The sequence below is a fragment of the Centruroides sculpturatus genome, unplaced genomic scaffold (assembly GCF_000671375.1).
Source record: "Centruroides sculpturatus isolate CEXI.00-Female unplaced genomic scaffold, Cexi_2.0 scaffold920, whole genome shotgun sequence".
Classification (NCBI taxonomy): Eukaryota; Metazoa; Arthropoda; class Arachnida; order Scorpiones; family Buthidae; genus Centruroides; species Centruroides sculpturatus.
Window position 1 is genome coordinate 132764 of NW_019385240.1, and position 27109 is coordinate 159872.

The following is a 27109-nucleotide window of genomic DNA, read 5'->3' on the forward strand; positions in this document are numbered from 1 at the left end:
GCAAAATTCTCCTGTTTAATATATGATTGTATTTTATATCTACTTAAAATATCTGTTCGACATTTCCGAAGTCGGTGAACACCTCGGATTAAAGAAGAGACATTGTTTTGTTAACCCAATTCGAGGCATTCCCCAGTAATGTTCTACAAGACGCTGTCAAATTTTGAACAGTTTCGACACGGGATGTATTCACACACTGAATATAAGACCCAAATTAAAAATTGATATTAATTTCTTCTTAATAATACGATTTAAAAACGTCGGAGAGGTGAAAGCGCGTGGTTGGGACACATTTTACTTTATGAACCATGATATAAAGAACTTAACAGAATAAACGGATAATTAATTACCGGAATAGCCAATAAACGTAAGGTTAAAGAACTGTTCTTAAACTAACTACTTCGGTTATATATACGAAATATTTGGGTTACGTATACGTAATTCTAAAGCTTAAAAATTGTATACTCACTTCCATTTTTTACTAGACCTTGTTGAATGTAGCGAAGATAACAAAAAAAGTCACAAACTGCGGCTATCTGCAAAGAATTAAAAGATCGATATAGTTTTCAAAATTATCCGTAATATCTACATAATTATATTCGCGAAATTTTGCAATAATTGGCCGTGTGACAAAACGGTTGGCATCTTTCTGCGCTTTACAAATAAATATGTTTTTACAAATGACCTTAGTTCCACGAAATGGCTTCCGGCAATATTTACGGTAAATATTTACATCGTCGGTGAGAGTTTCGGATTATTTTCGAAAGAAGATTGTATACAATGCATATAAGATTATTTACACGCATAATATATTACATACAATGTATTAGATAGTGTTTGAGTATGTGTGTGACTGGAATAATAAAGTACTGGTAGCCAGCAAATCGGTAGAATCTAAACTTTATCGTATAATGTTATCAAAATGTAGAAAAGTTATATGTCTAGTTACTATCGAATGGTCTTCTATCACAAGTTTTTACATATCGAAAAGAATGGTAAACATTAATATATTCTGTAAATATTCTACCTGATTATATAAATCTGTTTATAGACAGACATATTTCGTTCGTATATTAATAATACCGGCATATTAATTTCTAAAAACAAATTATTATTACCACGAAACTATCCTTTAATTCAATCTTTGGTACACCCATCTAATTGATTTTCATAATTAATTTAATTTTACAGCATAGAAGACATTAATGAATGTCCTACTCCAAATTTTAATTACTAAATATCTTTTGATGACTTATCTATAAAATTTCTTCCACATTCTATATAGAATATAGAATTATGCTTCTTTATCACCGATGTTATTACACTGATTTATCACTCATCGGATTTATTATCAGAAATATGTTTCCTATGATTAATACAAAGTATATCAATAATATATATTATTTTTAGTTAAACATTTGGATTTGTTTTCTGCATTTCATAATATTTACATATTTTCCAGGAATATAACGGAATTACATCAGGCCTATGCTGTCACTCGTCACTTAAAGTCGTCGATGGGTTTTTAGAAACTGCGACGTTAAACGAAACGAAACCAAACCGAACCATAAGCTAAAGAATAAAAACAAAATATAATTCGATGACTATTATTCTAATTCGATGGTGTTTGCAACCTCCGGCGTTTAATTCCCACCTCGTACAATCAGTTTTACCGTTTATAAAGAAAATTCGACAACGATAATTTGTAAATGATTACAAATGTAGTCGTACTGTACGATGTTAAGTAAGGACAGGCAGTCGTGGCTTTTATATTTTCACAAGACGACTTCATTTTTATCATTCGTGTTATTTCTCAGCCTGTTTGAAATTTTTGGGATGTTTACTAGCCATGTCAAATTACCAGGTTACGAACGAGTAATTTTGATTATTAAATTAACTAACCCAAACACGTATTAAAAATTATTTACTACTGAAAACGAGACGTTATTTACAAATGCCAAAACAAAAATGGGAGCGAAAGAGGGCGAATCTAACAGCTAACCTCGCTCCTTAATGTTAATAGTCAAATTTAATGAGGGTATCTCGTACAGATACCACGATACAAAAAAATCTGTCATCGACATTTTTCCAAATTAACACTTCTATTTGGATTATTTATACTGTATATTTACTAATTTTTTTTCTAAACTTTACTTGTTATTAAATCAAGATTTATAAACTAAAAAATTAATTACAATAATATTTATCTCGGAATATTTTTATAATAATAATAATAATAAATTTATCATCTTAAACTTTTATTCAAAAGTTATCTAATCATAAACTAGCGATTCAAAAAATGTATTATATGTATTTATCGGATAGATTATCTGCTAAACACACAAAAAACATAATGCACTTTTCAACGGCCTGTAATATTTTGGCAATATTGTTAAAATAAATAAATGATATCATCTATATGTAGCGGCCAAAGCTCGGAAGAAAAAAGTCACGAGTACATTATAGTTTCATACTATAAATTGATTATTAATTATAAATTATCAATCTCTGTCATCACTTGTTACAACAAGATGAACTTTTATGACATTTCGAAATACACAACAGTTTGTTATTTCTGCATTTGCAGCGATTTGTTGCGCATTTAGTCGTGCAGTTGCATCGAGTGTAGCCTTGGCCGCCTGTCGGTGATCGGGAAGACGGTTCTTCTATGCCCACGGATTCCAGTGTCAGCAGATTCTGGTGCAGAATGGAAAACTCTCATTTCCGGAACGCTTCTTGGATCACCGTGACCTGTCAATAGCTGGTATACTGATAGGTACATTATCTCCAACTTTCGCTGGTGGGAATTTTGCATCTGAATTCTTAAGCATCTTCGCACGTTGAGCTTACAAACTGACGAGCTGCTGACCTCTTCTTCCTGATTTCTTGTTTATTATCCCTCCGTATCCTTCTTCTGCTTCATTACTTATTCCACAAATTGCATAGATATATTGGTCACAGGATCCACAAGAATGGGCTGAACTACACCTTTTTTCACACACTACACAGAAATATTTTCGTATTGTTGTTATTTTTTAAAACTCTTTCCGTCCTGCGGGCACTAAGAGGGCCTCTTTTAGCAAGCCCATTATGAGTTCGGCCAGGCCCACAATGCGGCGGATGGTGAGGGACGAGGACTGCCATCTAGTCAGACCACCCCCCGAAAAATTCCTGGGGATTTTCCGACCCGTCCGGATTCAATCCCTGGACCCTCAGAGCGGTAGGCTGCCACCTTGACAGCTCGGCTATCCGGCCTTTCGCATTGTTATTGTAAGGTCTGGACTTTCCACGATGGTTCCACCACCATGGCAGAAGCTTCATTTCCTGAGGCAATCCCTGCATTTATAGCATCCTGCATTTTTTGTTCGACGTTCTCAAGGCTAGCCCACCAGTAGCCAAGCGGTCTTTGTACCCTGAACACCGGGAGTTCGGTCATGAGTTCGCGCCTCGCTCGGACGGGTTGGCCACGTGGAGTTTTCCGGGTTTTCTCCACGTCTGTAACGCCTAAATAGGGGCCAGTTTCCCTTAAAAGACCTCCCGGAAGGCATTCATTCCTCTAGGCAGATCGCCCAAGTGTTGCGATGCCATAACTTAACAAGCAAACAAACGTTCTCAAGGTCTTCGTCTGTAACGAAGTCATCGATAGCCTCTCTGGGCAGAAGTTGTCGATGGTACTCGGCCCCACTTTTGCTTTGCAGCCAAACATGGCCTCATATGGCGACTGCTGAATGTCTTGGTGAAAAGAACGATTTTTCATGAATTGAATAAATCAGAGACCCTCAGCACAATGTGTTAATCTATTAGGTTGTTCGGAAAGTAAGTTCGCTTTTTTACCACTAGACGGATTAGTCGTATTTTTCCCGCCATTTTCATTCTAAACCGTATTATCATTATTTAATTTGACAGCTAGCATTTTAAGGCTTATTTGTAAAAAATTTTGTTTGATTTTGTGCAATTGTTTATTTTTTGTGTCCCATCAAATATGGAAGACCGAAAGCATCATTTTCGGCATATTTTGCTTTTTTATTAGCAAAAAATCAAAATGCTGTTCAAGCAAGAAAAAAATTGTGGTACATGTATGGAGATGATGTGTTAAGAGAAAGACAGTGTCAAAACTGGTTTACAAAATTTCGTTCTGGCAATTTCAATATTGAAGACGCACCACGTTCTGGATGGCCAGTTGAAGCCAATGAAAACAAAATAAAAGGTACTGATTGAAGCAAACTGTCGAATAACAACACGTGAAATCACAAAGAGATTAAATTTGTCAAATTGAACTGTTTATGATTACTTGAAACAAATTGGTTTCATTTCAAAGTTTGATATATGGGTTCCACATGTTCTTAAAGGGAGATGCTCTCTTTGGTGGGAGTTTAAGGAAATTTTGTTTTTGGAGCTTTTACCAGACAATTTAACAATTGATTCGAAAGTGTACTGCCATCGAGTAAACAAATTGAGTAATATCATCAAACAGAAAAGGCCAGAATTGATCAACAAAACAGATGTAGTGTTTTACCACGATAATGTCAAATTTCACACAAGTTTGGTAACTCGTCAGAAACTGTTATAACTTAGATGGGACGTACTATCACACCATCCATATTCGCCAGATCAAGCACACTCAGATTATTACTTGTTCTTGTCTATACAAATTTTTTTTAACTGTACGACATTTACTTGAAATGACAATGTCAAAAATCACTTGGATCAGTTTTTTGTAAGCAACGATCAAAACTTTTATGAATGTGAAATCATGCTACTACCAGAAACGATGACAACAGGTATTTGACCAAAATGGTTGATAAATAAATATTTTATTGAATTATATATTATAAAACTATTGTTTTTTCCACGGAAAAAAACGAACTTACTTTCCGAACAACCCATTATATGTCTGCATCCATGTCGTCATCATATTCTGAACGTCCTGGTTGACACGTTGAACGGAAACTTGGTTTTCAGTGTATCCGTTTCAGTTCAGACCACATGTTCTTTAGTTCATTTATAACTTGGTTTGCAAATTTTCTCCCATTATCTGATAGAATAATACTTGCAGCACCTGTAGTGGTGGAGATATCAAGTAGCTGGTAGGCAACTTGTGCTATTTTGTTTTTCAGAGGTCGCAATAATATAAACTTGGTTAAATGATCCTGATAATTGACTATAAACTTGTACATGTCGTCAGGGTTTCTTTGCGTGTCTAAGATCTATCTGGCATCTTGAATTAAATTCTTTAAATATCAAAATTTTAGAAATTAGACCTTTCTAAGGATTTGACAATTTGGTCTGACATGGCTTGCATAAGTGGAGATATAGTATAATGACTTCTTTCGTGACATTTTTGCACTCATACGTTGCACATCGGTTGGATTTAGGTGAGTCGTGAGACAATTTGAATTTACAATTGTCACAATTCAGTTTTGTATTATTCTATATCTCCTGAAATGTATCCTGCTCCGGTATTAACTAACTGTAATTAATTAATTAATATAAACTTTCATGTAACATGGTTTATGGATCAATAAGGGTTTAAAAATTAGCGTCTTAATAAAGATTTAAGCAGATGCTGATCTAAATAGAAAAAAATGAGTTTCCCTTCCGATTATCTTGCATGGCCACTTTACGCCGTCCGCGAGTCAACAAGAGTAAATTGTAGCGTGCGAAGCAATATAAGGCCGTCGAGAGGTGCAAGTGGAGTCAGACACACGAAAAGCGTCCCATCTTGGATGGCAAAAATATGGCTACTTTATTTCATCATCGTACACTTCACGCTCCATATGAGATGTCATCTCTGCCTGAGAGTACTCGCAGATATTCGAACCAAATTCAAACTGCGAGTCACTAAGTGAAAGGTTCGGACATGGCCACTCTAGAGTTTGCTACTCTCCAAGTAGTGAAACAGCAGCTATCACTATTCTCATTTTATTCTCGAGACTTTCAGAGCACACGACAGCAAAGGAGTCAATTTGATAATAAGAACTAGCATTTGGTTCTGCCACGGATATTCTAATCGCATTGCAGTAATAGACCAGGTTCTGTGATCTAACTTTTCGAGGAATTTTTATATTCCAATTACCAACAACGGTANTGTATCTAGACAATATTTGTTCCTAGGTGTAAGTTTAATTTTATGTTTAAAATAAACGGGTTTTTGTGAGATTCTTGTCATCTGTGTCTCCTCCGCCACACCCACACGCGTTCCACCCTAGATCATTCTGACGCGGGATTAACGATTCCCCCCGAAAGTCGGCGAACTTACATCTGCACATAGTACAAAATACCGCTATTGTCTCCGGTTACTGTCACAATAAGTTTTTCTTTGCCGTCAACTTCAATAACGTCATATTCTCTTAGTCAACGATAGCCAACACTTTCTTTTTTCTGCTTTACTTTAGCCTGTTTAACGTCCTCTATAAAAGCGCAGTACTATATTTGTCTCTAGTGAGGATACCGCTATTGCTTTTTCTTGCAGCAACGTATTCAAAGTATCCGAGAACCTGATTCTCATTTCAAACGTTGGTTCCACATTTAGGTGTACTGTACTCCAATTTTACCAGCATATTCGGCCTGTCAGAATTAGCCATGCGACAGACTATGGAATAACAATTATGAATATAGTGCTTGAAATAGAAATACCATTACATGGCATACAGCCCCAGTAAACTGTCCTGTTACTAATTTAGCACATTCCTTTAAAGGAAATCGAGAAAATAATCTTTTATTAACCTCAGCATAATTAATGTAGCCTATGCTCCTTCCAGCAATATGTGCATCACACGTACCCAAATATATGTTATACGTGCCTTAACACTTGAACTGAAAGCATTCATATAGAATACTTTAGAAATACGAAGAATACAGTACATACAATGAAACCTCTATGTCAGAGTAATAAGAACAAGCCACAGAAGTAGAACGTTCTAAGAAACGTAGCAGATATATGGATTATTATCGTCACAGTGTGGCATCTTCCTTGCTAGCACGTGCAAGCCACCATCACACCTGAAGCAAAAGATGTGCCGCCTACCGGACAGTCTTGTATCAGCATATCGAATTTTGATCAGGAATTTCCGCCACTTCGTGAAGTGGCTGAACCTCCTGCTTTGGCGGTAACACACACAGAAAAATGTTACCATAGAAACGTGTGAAAAAAAGAAACCAAAAGAATTTTCTGGAATATTGACTTTAGTATACCAAAACTTGAGTTTTTATTTTCCGCATTAAAAACTCCAACAACCAGTTGCTTAACTTTCCCGGCAACATTTAAAAAACTGCGTGTGTGGCGCCATCGATTAAAAAACCTTTATATATATATATATATATATTTTACAAAATTGCAAATAGCTTAATTTTGAAGGCAGAGATGGGTTTTATAGAAAATTGTAAATGTTAATAATGAGTAAAATCGTCATTAAGTCCGACCCTACGCGAAATATGACACAGGCTCGTTTATCTCCCACCCCTTCGACCTACATGTAATAAACTACCAGAACTTAATAGCATCGATCCTCTAAAACAGAAACCTCCCTGTAAAACTTCAGAAATTTTCAAAAAGCACGGGAGTTATTAAGATTCAAATTCACGGGAGTTATCAAGCTTAATTCAATATTAAGCTTTGAGGTTGAACAAAATCTTGCCTCACACACAAACATCCATACATACAAAAACCCCCAGTATTTTTTCATTTCTCCACGTTTCAAGATAGCCGAATTCAAAACTAAAATTCTGAGAGTCATTTTTTACCGATCGTCATACTTTCCCTCTATTATGTATAATAGAACCGGAAAAGTAAAAATTATGCCAGTACTAAACTAAATAAAAAAAAATCACTAAAATTTTAATTAGTAATGGAAACAGATATTGAAGAAATACACAATTCTCGGACTAGATTCACTAACGTGTCATTGTATTTGCAAAACATTAACTCATTCAAATGTTAATCTGCATAGTTATTTTACGATAACGGCGGAAATTAGACATTTTCAGATAATGAAAGAAACTTGGCTCTTGATAATTTAATCCAGATTATGTGCATACAATCAAATCATAACCTGTAAATCTTTTACATGTTTACAGTACATCTTATTTTATTGTTTTACCAACTATTTTGTATATCAATTTTATAAAAACATTTCAAAATGTTTTATTTTTAAATGCCTGTAAGTTCAACTGATATAAATGTAGTATTTTTTTGTATTGCCACTCTTTAATAATGAAGACTCAAACACATTAAATTTAAGAAGATCGGATGGCCAAGATGGTTAACGTATCAGCCTATCGCTATGGGAGGCCCAGAATTGAATCGGGGACAAGTAACTAGGAACTTTTCAAGTCCTACATATTTCGGACCCTGTCCCTCACCATTGTGGGCCCATCCAAAACCATGATTTAAAAAGTCGTCTTAGTACCAACAAAGTAAAATACTGTATTAGGAACACATACACACAATGTTTCTTATCAAAAACACTATTAACATAGTTATGTTATTGTTTTATTCCAAAATACACACCAATATATTAAGAAAATGTCAGCAGAATTGAAAAATTGTGCCAACCAGAATAAAATAATAATAAAACCGAAATAAAGCAGAAGAATAAAGTCCTAAATTGTTACCATTACAAATATGTTAAAAAATAACTAAATTATCAAAAAAGACATTCCAAAATACCCAAATCCAATCCAATCCATTCCAGATAATCCAAAAAATTCAACATATTTTTAAGTTAAAAATTGAATGATGAACATGGACCATTTTGTATAATTTGTCGAAAAATGTTAGCAAATTACAGCTTCAAACAAATCATCTAACGTAAGTCAATAAACTATTATATTTTTGCAAAAAAAAACCTGGCCAACTATTTCAAAATTGAACCTCAGTCTGTGATAAAAAGCAAGAACACTCAAAATGAACAAATTAAATATTTTTAAGTTAAAAATAATAAAAAACCAAATTAAATTATGCTATTTACTTTTTTGAAGGAAAAGGTTAAAAATAAAATGTTAAATAAAATATATTTTATGAAATAAATTCTTTTGCATATTCATTCAATGTTAGGAAAGTGAAAATTTATTAATGTTCAAATCAGATCCTGGGGATAAGTTTGGAAGGTGTTGACTTATTTTATATAATTTTGATTTCTATATCATATAGCCTAAGCACTGTAATGAAAATGCCATTACTTGATAGAAGTTTGCTATGACTACAGTAGATAATGTCATTACTTACATAATGTGGTCATCCACCTCTTTATATTTAAATAAATATCCAAATTTTGTCTAAAATATAAAAAGTGATTTGGTAATTTGGGCTTATGTTTGGTTCTAGAAAATAAACAGTAAAATTATTGGAATAGAGAAAGAACTAAAAGATTTCATGGATCCACCATTTACTTTTGGCACATCATAAAAATATTGTTTTATTTATTTATCTTTTGTTTAATTTTTGTAAGAATTCATTGCCTTAAGATCAAGGAATAAGATTTTGTTTTTATTTGAAAAAAATAAAATAAAATTTGTATGTGGAATCTGAACCCATATCCTTTGCATTACACATCAAGATTCAATCAACTTAATCATCCAGTAACTAAGTAAATGAGCCAAAATATTCATATATACTTAATTCACTAATTAATTAATTTACACTGTACAAAAATATTTTCAATTTAAAAAATGACTAAGTTTGGTAAGTTCATCCATCATTCACAAAGCAGATCTGTCATGAGCAGCAGCAGAATTTGACACACTTTTTGATGCAATAAGGAAAATATTGTTTGTCTTAGTTTGGCTTAATTTTTATAAAAATAATGAACTTATTGATGATTTTATTTTCCCAAATTGAGCAGATGAATGGTAACCAATAAGAATCAATCTTTCTTATTGTTATAGAAGTAAATGTTATTACGTTGTTTCTCTGAAGGCCACTTCTGAACGTTTCCGGATACACAAAAAACCACTGAATGCAAAAAAACTGTCTGCGATACTTTACTGCCAAACATTTTCTGAGAATAAGTTCAACAGTATACCTGCATCCTTGTAATTTCCCCAAGCATGGAAAGCACCAAACTGGATGTTAAAAATGGAACTGATGCAGGAGCATTTCTGAGAAATGATGTTTAACAACTCTAAATCTGGTTTGTCAGTTCTTGTGCCTCCATTCGCAAATAGCATTTCCCCTCCATCAATAATGCAAGTATTCTGGTGGTTCAAAGAATTTAGATGTGGCAGAAATGGAGTTCTGAAGAGAGAAGTGGTCAACCTGCAACTGGAGTGAGTCTGGAAAATGTGGTTTGTGTCAAGAAACTTAGAGAAGACCCCCATATAACCCATATGTATATTGAACACACCTTGGGTATTGGATCGGCAGTAGTGAATGACATCTTGCACAATCATCTTCATGTTGGAAAGATAGTGCCTTGATGGGTGCCTCATTCTCTGACTGTACAGCAAAAAGAAACTTGTGTGGAATGGTGCCACTATATTTTGGAAAAATTTCAACAAGGAAGCTCAAAACTTGCATGGGAAATTGTCACTGGTGACAAGATCTGCATCTACTAGTATGACCTTGAAAGCAAGAGACAGTCCACAGTTTGGGTCTTCTCTGACAAAGTACCACCTGTCAAAGTCCAAGAAGTGTTGGTCAGAACACGTCTTTCAACAAATCTGCAAACAGCAGCCTATAACAAGCCTTTGTGGACTCTTACTGCACCATGACAATGCTACAACACATACAGCAATGAGAACAGTAGACTACTTAAGTAACTCTGGAGTGCAGTTGGTCACTCATTTACTTTATAGTCCAAATTTAGCACACTGTAACTTCTTTCTGTTTCCCAAAGCCAAGGTAGTCCTCAAGGGATTTTGTTTTGGAAGTCTAGAAGAGGTAGTTCCTGTGTACAGACACACCTTGGCAGACATCTCAGAAGACTGGTGTCAGTACTTCTAGAGTTGGTTCTCCCACATGCAACGATGCATCAAGGATCAGGGAGAGTACTTTGAGATGATATGAGGACAGACAGAAAGTGACGATAAACAGGATTGTCGTATCTAGAAACTTTTAGAGTGACTTTCATAGTAAGTGTCAGGATTGCAGAGTAAACCTGCATACTTTTGTTCCACTTGTACAGTGTGGACTGTGTGTATTTTTGTTTTTTTTTCTTGTCCCACGGTCCAGTGTATGATTTTCTTTGTCATAAATATAGTTAGTTGCACTCTAGATACCGTGAAGTTATAATGAGTGCAACTATTCATCTTCCATTGCATATATTATGTAAAAAGGGTTTTTCTCAACACATTCAGTGATCCAGGATATAAGAAATAATTTTGTTTATGACAGCTATCTCACAGAGCCACATAGAAATGCAATTAAGAAATATATATATATATNTTATAGAGAATATTAAAATATGATAAGAAATTTTATCAAAATAATAGACTTACCCTATTTCTACATAACTGTGAGATATAGTGCCATTCGGAGTCGTCTCCAAGTTTCATTCTATATTTACATAAACGAGGAGCATCCAACAAAGAGCATTTTCTGAAAATATTTAATTATAATTCTCAGTGAAAGACATTATTAAAGTCAAATTAAAATGTTAATGTTTTTAAAGAGTTAAAGAAACTAATAATTACAATATAATATTATAAAATATTATTTTCTGTAAATGATAACTTGTAACCCATGGCAACTTTCAAATAAGATCCAAAGAATATCATATCATACAATAAAAATAATGATATAATGTTAGAGATGAAATACAGTAATACCCCGACTTACGCGAATTCGACTTATGCGGTTATCACTCGGTCCCACCTATCGCGTAAGTTCGGGGTATTACTGTATGTATTTATTCTGCAAATGCTTTCACAAGGATTTGTAAATAAAAGTAAATGTCTATATTCCCTATTAATCAATTTTATTTTCCTCTACAAATATATCAAAACTTCAAGTAACAATTATTGAGCATTCTTTATGATTTCAAAAAGTGTTTAAAGATTTTTGCTATAATTTCTGAAAAACTAAATTGACAGGAAAGAATCAATTATATAATTACAGTGGAACCTCGGTATACGACCTTAATCCATTCCCGATGTTTGGACTTATACTGAGTTGGACATATATTAAAACAACCTTTCCCATAAGAAGTAATGTAAAAATGATTAATCCGTTCTCGTGTAAAAAAATGGCTAGCTTTAAACACCTCGCTTTCCTGGCTAGTTCCTGCTTGATTTTTCGTGAGATCAGCGTGTATCATTTTAGCTTTCTCGCAAATAATTGCTTCCGATATGCTGTCTCCAGCACTGTTTTTCAGTTATCCAAAGCAAAAGCAATTTCTCGACATGATCTGATGTCTTCGATCTCTGTTTAGAAATTGATTTAACCCCTTTCGCAACGTTAGCAGATTTAATAATGCCTTTATTTTTTGCGATTGTCCACATCGTCATTATCGGAATACGGTAAACAACAGTTAAATTCTTGAACACGCATGCCACCTTCCTATTTCTTAACAATCTCTTTCATCAATTTCATTGTAATTCTAGTCATTTTTTTAGTTTTCTGTCGCTTTTCGTTTGCCTTTTTGGGATTCGTGATTAATAAAAATAATAAAATTTTTCTTACGAATTAAAATCAGAAGAATTTTAACAAAGTTATAAACCGTTGCACCACGAACGTCTAGTCTGGTCTAGTACACCGATAGTGCTACTTGTTCATTGATGACGCGTATAATTGAATTATGTCGTATACCGAACAAAAGTCGTATACCGAGCAAAATTTGTTTCGTCCAAACAGGACGTATTCGGAATTGGACGTATTCTAAAGCAGACGTATACCGAGGTTCCACTGTAGTTCTGAAATGTCAGTCATAACATTTTGTTATTACATGCAAGTAGATTATTATAATATATTTTATTAAACATTGTATAAGCTTATAAGTGGATAATTTTATATTTCAACTCTATATGATGTGTTAATTCCTCAAAATCATATAAAAAATTACATTTGTTTAATAGGAAATGAAGAGAGAAACTTCTGAAAAACTCTAAAATAATAAGAGTATGACTTAAATGAACTTAGCAGTCATTTTAACTGGTTATTTATTTATTGTTTTATTACAGGCTTAAAATAAATTATATAATTAATTTATTTCATGTCTGTAATGGTAACATTTTTCTTAACTTTTAAGATAACTTTGCTCTGTCTGAAGTGTTTCATTAACTTTCTAATTTTTTTTCATTATCTTTGCAGCCAATAACTTTTTTCAGTTTTGGCTCTCTGCCTCATGGGTGCTGTGAGTGACTTTTGCCATGTCCTTAGTGGGTTTTGCTGAGCCCACAATGTTGGCAATCAGGCAACAAGGGACAGAGTCCAAAAATATCCAGGACTGATCACCCATGAAAAATTCCCAGAATTTCTTGCTCATGTTTGATCTCAAGATACCAGAGTGGTAAGCCAATGCATCAACTGTCTCCGCCACATGCAGATGATGATTTGAAAAATGACAACACAGAATGGGAATATCGCTTTGGTATGAATAGTTCAAAAAATACACTCATACAACATACAAATAGTAAATGAAGTGTATACAGAAAACTAGAAACAATAAAGAAATGACACCAAAATAGAGTAACTAAAAGCATTAAATGGGAGGTGGCTTGATGGAGTGTAGTAGCAATGGCTAATCATTATTCTATTTCTTCTGTTAGCTGAAATTTTAAAATTTTGAAAAATGACTTACTCTTGTGTAGTGTTTAAAAAATGCTCATTTTTATTGTTTTGGTTTTGGATGTACAAATTTTCATAAATTTAGTAAATCTTATAAAAATAGCTGGAAATGTGGATCTTGAAAACATTTTTGATGGAAGATCTATTAAAACACAGTAAGATAACAGACTTTGCTAAGAATGGAATATGTTTATTCTACAGTAATGTAAGAGGCTTAAATAATAAATATTTAGAAATTAATCATATTATCTCTAGCTATGAATGTAACTTTGGCATATTAGCCTTCTTTGAAACATGAACTAATGTAATGTAATGTAACTCTGTTTAAATTAAAAAAAACTTTTGTATGGAAAAATTGAAAGACAATCTAACCAATATGGAGGAATTGTTTTGTATACAAACAAAAAATTAACCTATGAAGTTATACCTGACTTAACATTTACTAAGGAATATATAGATATGATAGCAATAATGGTTAACAAATTTCTGATTGTTATAATTTATCGATCTCCAGCTTCAAATCATAGTTCATTGTTCAATGCACTTAACTTTGTAGTTCATTTCCACATTACTAAACTTATAAATTACTAGTAATTGGCAATTTTAATATAGACTTACTTAAAAATTTATCTATTCATACTTGTAAATTGCTAAATTTCTGTTTTTCTGAAAATTTCTCTCTTCTGATATATCTAGCATATAAAGTTATCAACCAGGTTCATTAAATATACTCACTCCTTGATTGATCTAGAGTTAACCAATGTTAGTGAGTTGAAATACTTAATTAGAATGCCTCAATGTCCTTTTTTCTAAAATATAAATTTTCGTCTATAATAACGTATCTTCTATTACCTGGACTTATTATACTGGTATTACAGAAATATTACAAAGTTTTACAGAAAAACATTTTTTATTTTACTTAATATACCTGTTTAATACATTATTATAGACAAAAATTTATAGTTGAAATACTTAATTTATCAAAATTTATTGTTGGATCATATACCTATGGTTATCTGTCTCCCATGAAAAGATACTTAAATAGATAGTTACTCAACTAAAATGTGCAGGAAAATAAATAATACTTTAATACAATCACTATTTAATGCTTTATCATCTTGCTTTGCTAGTTAGTTTGCTATGTTAGTTTTGAATGTAATGTTTTGTATGTTTATTATGATTTATTTGGACTTGACTCTGAACACTTGAAAAAGGCTAATGGTCACAATTAATTAAATTAAGTTAGAATAAAACACAGGATGTGAAAAAGTCTAAAAATCACATTACAGTTTTTAATTGAGTTATTCATTACACAAATTATCAAATAAATAAACATTAAATTATAATAAAAATAAATGTAATTGCTTTTCAGTTAAAAAGACAAATAAACATTTAAATTATAAATATTGACATTAAAATTTATATCAAATAATAATTACTTTGGAAATGGACTTTTACAGGTGACAGATTCAACCGTAATCATATTATCTTCAATTGCCTTTAAAACTTTTTCACTAAGCTGAAAATAATTAATAGATGTTTAATTAATTATAGATAATTATAGTCCAAAAATCTAGAATTTAGATACTTGGTTATTAATTAAATTTTAGATTAATAATGCAGGTTAAGAATAATCTTTTGGCTGTTAAAAGTTCAGTTTTAAATAATTCATAAAATTTATTTTTAGCCAAATTTTAATTATATACACTACAAAAAAATACAAATTAAGAGTTATTATTCTTTACAATATTTTTTAATTAAAATAAAGAATTGAAAGTGTTTTTATAAAAATACCATTTAAATTATGTGTTTTAACAATAAAAAGTAACTTAAGAGTAAATTGATATTTACCTGTGTATTGGCAAAATGTAAACAGGGAAGAATATCTTCTTGATAAATACGAGATAAAAATGGATGGCTTTTATCCAATAATGGATTTTGTCGCCAAGATACAAACTCTTGATGAAAAAATGGATCCACCTACAAAAATATAGTATTATTTAAATTGCAGATATTATTATTATTATTATTAAGTCTGTTTCTCATGGTTTGACAAGTAATTTTGGCAGGTTAAGGTTAATGTTGTTAACTCCTCAGGCAATAGTATAGAAATAAATGATTTTCAAATTAAAATACTTGCTTATCTGATAATACAGTAGAGCGTTGATTATCCGAATCAATTGGGGACTGGGGTTGTTCGGAAGATCGATGTTTCGGATAACCGATTATGTATGAAAAAATATATTAATTTATCCCATCTTGACATTTTTCTCCATTGTGTGTCGCTTCGCGTTGAATTTTTGTTGATGTTAAGCTTAACGAAGACTATTGTATCGTTAAAAATTATTTATTTATTTTGTACGAACAAAATAAATATATTGAAAAATATAAAAACAATAAAAAATTATACTTCAGAAGTTAATTTAGTATCAAAAACGTAAAATATTTGAGTAGTCCAAGACATAGCCAAAGATTGCAGCGCCACAGCACTGGTGAAAATTTAAATTTGCCAACTGGAATTCTTTCGGATGATTGACTTTCGGATAATCGACGCTCTACTGCATTGTAATTTTATCTGATTCTGTTGTAGGGCTTCAAAGATTGATCAATGTGTTGACTAGTTATTTAGATGAAAATGTTTTGAAATTGAATTTGAATAAGTCTAAGAGGAGGTAAAAATTCAAAGGCAGATAAATGGTAGTTTAAAGGATTCCCAATTCTTGTCACTTCGAATTATAAATATTTATTAGGTGTCACTTTTTTGGCTAATGGTTCATTTCAGATAAATTACTCTAATAAGATGATTCATGCTAGAATACTGACGAATAAAATTGTTCAATTAGGGAAATCTGCTAAACTGTGAAACTCAAATGATTACTTATGCTTATTGAAAACTTTTTGTCCTCTTTGTTATATACTACAGAAATCTGTGGTTTTCATTTAATAACTGATAATGGAATACAAATTGAGTTCATTAAAAACATATTTTGTTTACCTCATTGCACACCAGACTATCTAATTATGTTGAAATGCTCTTTGACTCTTATTAAACTTTTAATTTTTAGAAGGTTATGCAATTGGCTTATTAGGACTTCTAACTTTAATTAATTAATGACTATCAATTAAGTAAGATAAGTTTGAATTTTTTACTTCGCAAGGAATGTATAGACTGGACTCATTCTTTCATTGGTACTTTCATTAGTAAAGAACATGGTAATAATTTTATAAATGGAAATGTAGAGCTAAGACTCTCTCTCCTCTTCACTAACTTTTTGATAACTTTTTATGTGATATTAATAGAAAAATAAATAAATGTATGTATAATAGTTGGTTAAAGAACTGGAATATTACTTTTTTGATAATTTGTTGTATAATCAAGATGTTCCAGTCAGGAGATGTTTTATCTTTTTTTATACAGGCAAGATGTAATTCATTGTATTTCAGGAAATACAATGAATTACATTCTTGCCTGTATTAATTATTCCTGAATATTTACCTGAATATATTGAATTATTGTCTGAATAATTATTCCAGAGAAGAGTGTAATTTTTGTGTGGAAGAAGAGATTTTAGATGCTTAGCATATTTTGGCTAATTGTGTGTTTCAAATTGCTACGATAGAAATTTCTGGTTGAACTGTTCTCTCCAGGTCATTTTTATTAAAGTTCTTTGTGATCATCTTTTCAATTTAAGGTATTTTGCTTATAAAAGTGTCTTTTAACCCTTTCAAGTTTGTTTCTAATGTTGGTTTAAATTGAATTTGTCACAAAATTTTTAACAACCCATTCAGTACAACAGAATTAAACATTTTTGATATATCTAAGTACTGTACATAATGAAGATAAGGGGTATTTTCAAAGTTGTTTCTTATTTCATATTTAGTAAATAAAAGGATAATGACAGTAGAACAGTGAGAAATGCCACAGTGTTGGTTAAAGGCTATTTTTAATTTCAGAAAAATATATGCAATTGTCAATACAATTTCAAAGATTTTCAACATGGTAGACAAAAAACAAATGAAGTGATAGATCTTATGGTCTTTTTTGGGATTGGCCACAGCATGGAGCAGCACTGCTGGCAGGGAACAAATTTGCTAGTTACAATCAAGGGAAAGCTATTTAAAAAGATAGGAGTAATAAACCCAATTTTCTTATAAACATGGAATATGTTATCAGGGCTATAAGTTTGGAAAGAGATTTTTACTTATGGATGCCTGAATTTTATGAAAGATTGGTTAGTTAGTGTTTAAAGGCACAAGAGCCACATAGCCCAAGCTGCAAATTTCATGAAAGAAAAATGAGAGAGTATTGCTGGCAATATGGGCTAGAAGAGATGTGAATAAGAAGAATATAGGCATTAGTATAAAATATATGCATAAATCTATGTATACGTGCTTACTGGAGACTAAATTCAATAAAATAAAAAACCATTTAAATGTCCAGCACAATTAAAATCATAAAAAAGTTTTAAACGCATTAAGCATCCATCATCAGTTATTTCTCTAAAATGAATGAAGAATTCGAAAAATCATGCAAACAAATTTCAAAATAAATGTTCAAAATAAATTTCAAAATAAAAATTAATAAGTAAAACATTAATAATAAATGTGATACACACAAAAGCTCTGTATGATTAAATTAATAATAAATAAATTATTTATCAAGGATCATCTTAAGCTTGATTAAGCCTTTTATATAGAATTAAGCCAATTCGTTCAACAAAAAAGATTTCCAAGCGGATGAAAGCCTGTTGGCATCTCTATAGTTAATGCACTGCATGCTCTTCTGTGCCCTGTGGATTTCCAATTTTTCTAGATATTTTACTGCATGTTTGGATCTAGTAGCTTTTAGACAGAGGCCTGGTCCCAAAAGACCGTGATGCCTTGTTGTTTGGCATAAGTGGCAAGGACCGTACTGTCAATGGTTTTGTTCATTGATAGTTTATGCTCATTGATTCTTTTCTTGAAATTTCTCAATGTTGTCCCTATATATATACTAAGTTAGAGCTGAACCTATGGTCTCTTAGCGGTATTGAGTATATTCCTGTTAAGGAGTTACGTTTACAATCTCCATTGTCATTCCTTAATAACCTGTATATAGTGGGATTACGTCGATAAATTATTTGTAAGTTCCTATTTTTGAAAATCCTCTTAACAAACTGTTTAAGGAAGGGTATGCAATCAAGGACCACCTTTTCCTTTTGGTGGTTTTTCTTTTGCCTACATGTAAGATTACGATCTTTCTTAATGAGAGCCTCTATTCTTTTTCTTCTGTAGCCATGCTGTAAGGCTGTTCTTTGGATATACAGTAGAGCCTCGATTATCCGACCCCCGATTAACCGACACCTCGGTTAACTGACCGTCCTAGTCGGCAAATTTCAAATGTCCGCTAGTGATGTGGCGCTACAATATTTGGCTATGTCTTGGCTACTTTAATATTATTTTTACGTGTTTTAGCTGGCAACACTCATTCGACCATGAAAGGGAGCCAGNATTTCATGAAAGAAAAATGAGAGAGTATTGCTGGCAATCTGGGCTAGAAGAGATGTGAATAAGAAGAATATAGGCATTAGTATAAAATATATGCATAAATATATGTATACTTGCTTACTGGAGACTAAATTCAATAAAATAAAAAACCATTTAAATGTCCAGCACAATTAATATCATAAAAAAGTTTTTAAACACATTAAGCATCCATCATCAGTTATTTCTCTAAAACAAATGAAGAATTCGAAAAATCATGCAAACAAATTTCAAAATAAATGGTTATGTAATAAAAATTAATAAGTAAAACGTTAATAATAAACGCAATACACACAAAAGCTCTTTATGATTAAATTAATAATAAATAAATTATTTATCAAGGATCATCTTAAGCTCAATTAAGCCTTTTATACAGAATTAAGCCAATTTGTTACAAAAAGATTTCCAAGTGGACGAAAGCCTGTTAGAATCTCTATAGTTAATGCACTGCATGCTCTTCTGTGCCCTGTGGATTTCCAATTTTTCTAGATATTTTACTGCGTATTTGGATCTAGTAGCTTTTATGATAGAGGCCTGGTCCCAGAAGACCGTGATGCCTTGTTGTTTGGCATAAGTGGCAAGGACCGTACTGTCAACGGTTTTGTTCACTGATAGTTTATGCTCATTGATTCTTTTCTTGAAATTTCTCAATGTTGCCCCTATATATATACTAAGTTAGAGCTGAACCTATGGTCTCTTAGCGGTATTGAGTATATTCCTGTTAAGGAGTTACGTTTACAATCTCCATTGTCATTCCTTAATAACCTGTATATAGTGGGATTACGTCGATAAATTATTTGTAAGTTCCTATTTTTGAAAATCCTCTTAACAAACTGTTTAAGGAAGGGTATGCAATCAAGGACCACCTTTTCCTTTTGGTGGTTTTTCTTTTGCCTACATGTAAGATTACGATCTTTCTTAATGAGAGCCTCTATTCTTTTTCTTCTGTAGCCATGCTGTAAGGCTGTTCTTTGGATATACAGTAGAGCCTCGATTATCCGACCCCCGATTAACCGACACCTCGGTTAACTGACCGTCCTAGTCGGCAAATTTCAAATGTCCGCTAGTGATGTGGCGCTACAATATTTGGCTATGTCTTGGCTACTTTAATATTATTTTTACGTGTTTTAGCTGGCANTTTCTCAATGTTGCCCCTATATATATACTAAGTTAGAGCTGAACCTATGGTCTCTTAGCGGTATTGAGTATATTCCTGTTAAGGAGTTACGTTTATAATCTCCATTGTCATTCCTTAATAACCTGTATATAGTGGGATTATGTTGATAAATTATTTGTAAGTTCCTATTTTTGGAAATCCTCTTAACAAACGGTTTAAGGAAGGGTATGTAATCAAGGACCACCTTTTCTTTTTGGTGGTTTTTCTTTTGCCTACATGTAAGATTATGATTTTTCTTAATGAGAGCCTCTATTCTTTTTCTTCTGTAGCCATGCTGTAAGGCTGTTCTTTGGATATACTGTAATTCCTTAACAGTATTGCAAACGTTTGGGCAATGTGTGTGTGCCCTTCTTATCCAAGATCAAAACACTGCCGTTTTGATATGCTCCAGATCCGCAAAATTCTTAGGGATAATGATGGGGAGAGATGATGGTTTATAATATATATTGGTTCAAATTTCCCCTTTTATACATGTTATAGTCAGATCCAAGAAATTAACGCTGTTACTACTTTGCTGCTCCAATTCCAAGGTTAAACCATATGGGTTACTGTTTATTAGAACCATAAAATGCTTGGTGCTGCAATTGTCCTTCCATAAAATAAAGATATATTGATATATACAAAATATGTTGATGATATCTTGTTGTAATGAAGGGAGGATACTGTTATCCAGTTTATGGAGTACCAACTCGCAAAGTACCGATGACATAGGGCTATCCATTGGTATGTCCCGCCCCTGTAGATAAGTTTTATTCTCGAATTCAAAGAAAGATGTGTGACAAATCAAGTCTGCTAACTCTAAAATCTGCATGTGGTATTTGGTAGCGTTGTTAACATTAGCGAATAAAAAATCTCTCAAGGCACAAAAACATGGAGGAAGTTTGATTGATGGGTATAATGCCTTATAATCCAAAACCATCATCTATTCTTCATTCGTGAGTGCAACATTTTCCAGTTTCTGGAAATTGGAAAATGTTGCGCTCATGAATGAAGAATGGACACTGTGAAAATTCAGTATATTATTATTTTTATTTGTAATAGGAATTTATTATTTATACCACAGAATGATACCACTACTGCTAGAACACCCACTAGAGGGCGTCCTGGGATACTAGAATAGAAGGATTAGAAGTATGAAACAACCTAATAATCTTAATCTTTGTTGTTGTTTTTTGCCTGGGCAACGCCTGGCTCATCTGCTGATGGTTGTATAAATCTGATTATCACTTATGTTATATTTATTTGTTTGAGTTTTTATTAAAAATATCTTAGAATGAACTGACTAAAGGTCCTAGGATCATGAGCATATTCCTAAATTATCATCTGGGGAAAACTATTATACTGCAGTTTGCAATTAGTGAAATCTTGTTGTTGGATTCTTTTATATATGTATAAAACATTCTTGAAAGGATACTTGAAAGTTCTCAATTCTGTCTCTGATTAATTCAACAAAGACTAATATTAACAAAGGTTTGATTTTATGAGATAAAGCAGAACACGAGGGCAATCTATCAAAGGGGTGATGCTTCCCAAGGTGATTTTCTATGAGAAACAACCCTTTATTAAAGCATTACGCAGGTGAATAAAATGTGGAATAGAAGTCCAAATGGACAGCTCATTAGTTAGGTTCAAATTCCCAACTACCAATGTTTAGTGACTTTATCTACTTACCCAGTAGTGGGCTTAAACAAAAGATCTTGTGTCTTTTGTTTTAATCAAATGACTTTTATTTCTCTGATAAGGTTCAAAATCATTCTTGGAATACAGTTTTCCATGCTCTGCAGCAAATGTTATACCTGGTAGCAATTTCATTTATTTGTCTATAGGTGAATTCTTACTTTTCCACTTTATCCAGACTGTTACATTCTTTGTACCCAAACACATGTTGTTTCTGCATTAGACAGGTTTCCAGCTCAGAAATTTAACATAAAAAGAATTTGTTCCATTCAAAAGAATTTTTTCCATTTAGGCAGGTTTCTGTTTTAGACAAATTTTACTGTATTCAGAACTTAAAAAGATATGACTTTACCTCATTATTTTCACATTCTATATCCGAAGAGGCGAATTCTTTTATAGGTGAGTCTGGAGGTGTATCTTTAGTAGCTGACTCCAATTCGTAATTGCTTGGATATCTTTTGTGACCTTTTTGAAACAAGCATCGAACTCCATTTCCTTTTTTTTCTATCTGAGGATGGAGATGTCTGTTAGGCATACTTGGAGTAGAAGTAATAACAAGTGTCTTTAATGCTTGAACTTCTGCTTGAAGAACTTCTATCTATAACACAGAATTAAAACACAGCATTAAAAAATTGTTTAGTGAGAAATTTCAATCAATGTTTCAATTTAACTTCTTCGAAAAATTACATTATAAGCATTCTGTTAATATAACAATTTATACTATTTTAATAAAAAAACATGGTACAGAAAAAATCTATTGCTACATATCTCAGATATTGCAATAAAAACAGTTTATTAATAGTACATGCTAACTACACTGTAATTTAGTTTTGAAGAATAAACTAGTATCTTATTCCAGCACAAATGAATAGCAAAGATAATGTACATTGGATACACAAATGGAAATTCTACATTGAGAATTAAAGAGAACAAATATGACACCGATAGAAATATGAATAATACAGCATTAGTGAGTTTTGCTAATATGGCATAACCCAGGTTGTGTAAATGTGAATTGTTGTATAGTGAATTGCCATTTCCCAAACAATTTTTTTTTTATGTACAGAAAGTTTCATCTCATGGATAGCTTTTCAGCAATGATCAAAATGGTTTCATACCTCATCATTCTGCAATGGATTTTCTTGTTAAATTATGTGATTCTCTACAGCAAAGAAAGAAGAATTTGATGTCTCTGTTAATACAGTGTAGCCAATATTGAATACTTGATAAGAGCACTATCTTTCAAGCTGATTTTATGCTTGAACTTGGCTGTTAAATGGTTTAAAAATTTCCCATACATTTACATACATATTTTTTAATCCATACAAATGTCTTAAATTGAATTTTAAATAAATGCATATAACATCAATAAACAAATAAAACATGACTAAAAACATGACTAAAAGCTTGAATGTAATTTATATATATATATTTTTTTTATAATAGATTTACATAACTTTGCATATCTATAAAAGACACAGTTACAGATTTTATTTCAATGGTAATTTAAAAAAAAATAATAATAATAACTTTAACTAGACAGTCACTTTCTTTTCATCACTTAATATTTTACAGCATGTCGTTTCTTAGTCAATTCCCCTTCTTACTGTGGCCCTGATAAATTTGTCAGGTTCTTCTTCTAATAATTGAAAAAGTTCTTCCTTTTTCTTCAAAATTAATGCAAGCCCTTTAATTTCCAATGTTTTGACTAGTGTTGGATCAAGTGTTGTATCATTGTCTGTGTCTTCATCAGTCATCCTTATCTGCATGTAGTATCTCCATCAATTCAGTATTTGCTAATTTTTTCTCATGAATTTCAATTAGCTGTTCAATATCTGCCGGATCAATTTCTAAATTCAGTCTTCTCTCTAGTTGAACAACTCGATTAGTTATCATACCAGGTTTAAATATCATGTACTACATTATTTTAGAAATTGTAAGATTAGCACCCACAATTGTCCATTATTCTTATATTATATAAGATCAGCTATATTATTAAAAAATAATTAATTACTAGCTATTTGCCAAATTTTCTTAAAACCCAGACATTTTTGGTCTACAACTGGACACCCAGATATGATGCAAAAACCAGACAGGTGGCAACACTTGGAACAGATGAAGCATCATATCAGTGGGGATAGTTAAGTTGGATCATGGTAGGGGTACATATATATGATGGCTGTATTTGCGATTTATTTTATCATAAGATGATTGTAGCCTGTATTTAATTATTTTGCTCCAATGTCACAAAATGTTTGTAATAAAAATGTATAATGATTACATCTAGGAACTAAAAATCATATAAATAGTTATAAAAATGACTTTAATCATTTTTTAAACTATTAATATGATCTTTTACTGCCTACAATAGATGTCCTACCTCTACTAATGGTCTAATAACCATTAATATTAATTTAAAAATTCAAAATAGCATATTAATGAAATAATTAAAGGATATGAAAAGGTATGTGACTATTTTATAAGAAAACTATTAAAGATTGTAATTAGATGCTTGACTCACACATTTGACATATTTTCTCATCTAACAGCAACAAACTTAAGTGTAAATATGCTAATATGGAACCATATCTTATATAGACAACTAACATACATTTTACAATAACAGTCTGTGTTTCTAATAATTTGTTTTTTTGGAGGATAAGTTTTTTAGCTATTGATGTTACAACACACACTACTTGTTTTTAAACCTGTCCTCATGATCAAAGGTAAGTAACAATTTATTAGTTTGAGATAACAGTGAATGCACTTTTCAAAGAGTAAAAAAATAATTCATTATAAATTAGAAAGCTCTGCATAATTTTGTTGCTTTGCAATGTCATGTGTAGCAACATAGAGCACTGATCTATTTTTAGCATGGCACATTTAAATAACAAGGAAAAACATTATCAGCCATTTCCTTTTCAAGGAAATAGCAGCCAAGCATTGGGTATAAGAAAAAAAACTTTGAAAAATTAATAAAAACTGAGAATAATTCATCATGTAACAAAAAAGAAGTGGTTATAAAAGAGCCAGTAAGAACAGCAACATTTAACAGGAAATTTAAGTACACAAGCATATGTTTTTATACTCTGTATAGTTTATCATATGGAGAATAAACGCATTGCATAGAACTCAGATTGTAATGGTTTCCTTATTTGATCTCATATAATAGATAAGTTTGTGGACATGAGCTCTACACATTTAAATGAGCAATTATTTATTGTGACATCATCACACTGCCAAGCTTTAATTTTTAATTTATTTCATTTAAAATATATGCTCTCCATCTCAAATTAGTACTGTAGTGTCTTGACCCTGTACATCAGGGGTGTCCAACCTTTCTGTTTCTCTGGGCCACATTGGAAGAAGTCTTGGAGTTTTGGGCCAAAGTATATATTATATATACTTGTGGCCCAATATACAAGTATATTTAAGGATTAACATGTCTAGATTATAATAATAAGTATTAAAACTTTATCATGAAAAAGGATACTTTAAAAAATTACTTCTACAAAAACTTTCAATTTTTTCTTAGAAATAGATAAATTCATTTATTATAAAAGAGGCAAATGAAAATTTATTTGAAAAACACAAATATTTGTTTTATTTGGGTCTCTAATAAAAAGCCTCATTTTACACCATTTTAAAGTGCATTTTTATTCAACTAATATATTTATGAATAATATAATATGTAGCCCAAAAAGTAGCCAAAGTGCCAAATGATATTTTTTATGTCAAACAAAAGAAAACGTAGCCACATTTGGTGTAATGCAGCCAAATGTTGCAATGTTAGAAGGAATACTAAATAAAGCTGGAGTTGGGACTCAAGGATTATAGACCCAAATGTGGGGAAAGGAGAGAAAGGACAAAAGATATAGAAGTAAGGAAGGCTGGAAAATTAAGGGTCAATATTTGCATAACAGAAGGTCTATTTAACCTTTCTCACTACTTTTCATCTTTTGGATTTTCTCTGCTTTCCCTGAATTTAGGACTATAATCTTTGAGTCACAACTCCAACTTTATTTACTATTCCTTCCTCATTCACACATTTCCAAGTACAGTAGAACCCCTCTAATCTGTCACCTTTGGGACGGGGGTATGGTTGGAATGCAAAAAAGGTCGGATTATCAGAAAAAAGTAAAATAAACAATCTTCTCCTTTGTCCAGTCTTTGTAGCACTGCTAATTTTTCATTTAATGAAAGAGTAACGTGTTTACGTTTCACTCCTGACATGTTGGAAACACACACAAAACTGTACATTTACACACAATGTAAAACATATACTGTAACGAACACAGAACAATGCCATGGAAGGTGAGTCACCGACAAGTCGGGACAAGTTTCTCGACTCCAACCATGGTCGGATTAACCGGAGTGACAGACTAGCCGAGGGCAGACTAGAGGAGTTCTACTGTATTTGAAAATATTTCCTTTCCACTCAAAAATAAAATATGTATAAACTTTGTGAAACTTCTTTTTTGAGTTTATGCCATTGAAATAAATAAATAAAAAATAAATCCAGTGGAGCCTCGTATAACATACGCCTCGAATAACGCATGCTGCAAACAACGGACTTTCCATTCAGCAGTTGTGTGAACAAGTGCAAATGATGTTTCCACTCTTTTGCCATTGCCAATGACAATCTGCTATTTTTATAATATATTAGTATTATTAAAATATATTATTAGTATATCTGAAGCGCAGAGCTTCCGTTGGGATTTGTCTTGCTCCCTTGTTTATTACTTACATCACCTCAGTGCAGGGTATTTATATTTATTCAAGTGTTGTGCAAATAATGGCTTCTAAAAAACAGAAAGGTGATTTCAATTGAAACAATGCAAGAAATCATCAGAAGGAGTGAAAATTGACAAAATCTTCCTTGTCAAATGGGGAGAGGTTCAGGAGTTTACCAACACTTATTATCCAAACACAGTTGAGGCCAACAGGATCAATGATCTCTACAATGACACCCTTGCCCGTCATTTCCGACAGGTGTTGAAGAAGAGAGA

At 32.1% G+C, this 27109-nt stretch overlaps 1 protein-coding gene across 1 annotated transcript in view; it reads right to left on the reverse strand.

Annotated features, from left to right (window-relative positions):
• The window catches only part of LOC111636596 (guanine nucleotide exchange factor for Rab-3A-like), a 56285-nt gene that overhangs the window by 5887 nt on the left and 23289 nt on the right, over positions 1–27109 (reverse strand). Inside the window, exons 6-9 of the mRNA XM_023381875.1 lie at positions 15575–15703; positions 15163–15242; positions 11437–11536; positions 470–536 (exon numbers count right to left, since the gene is read on the reverse strand). Coding sequence (XP_023237643.1) covers positions 470–536; positions 11437–11536; positions 15163–15242; positions 15575–15703 — 376 coding nt within the window. The remainder of the gene's footprint in view (positions 1–469; positions 537–11436; positions 11537–15162; positions 15243–15574; positions 15704–27109) is intronic.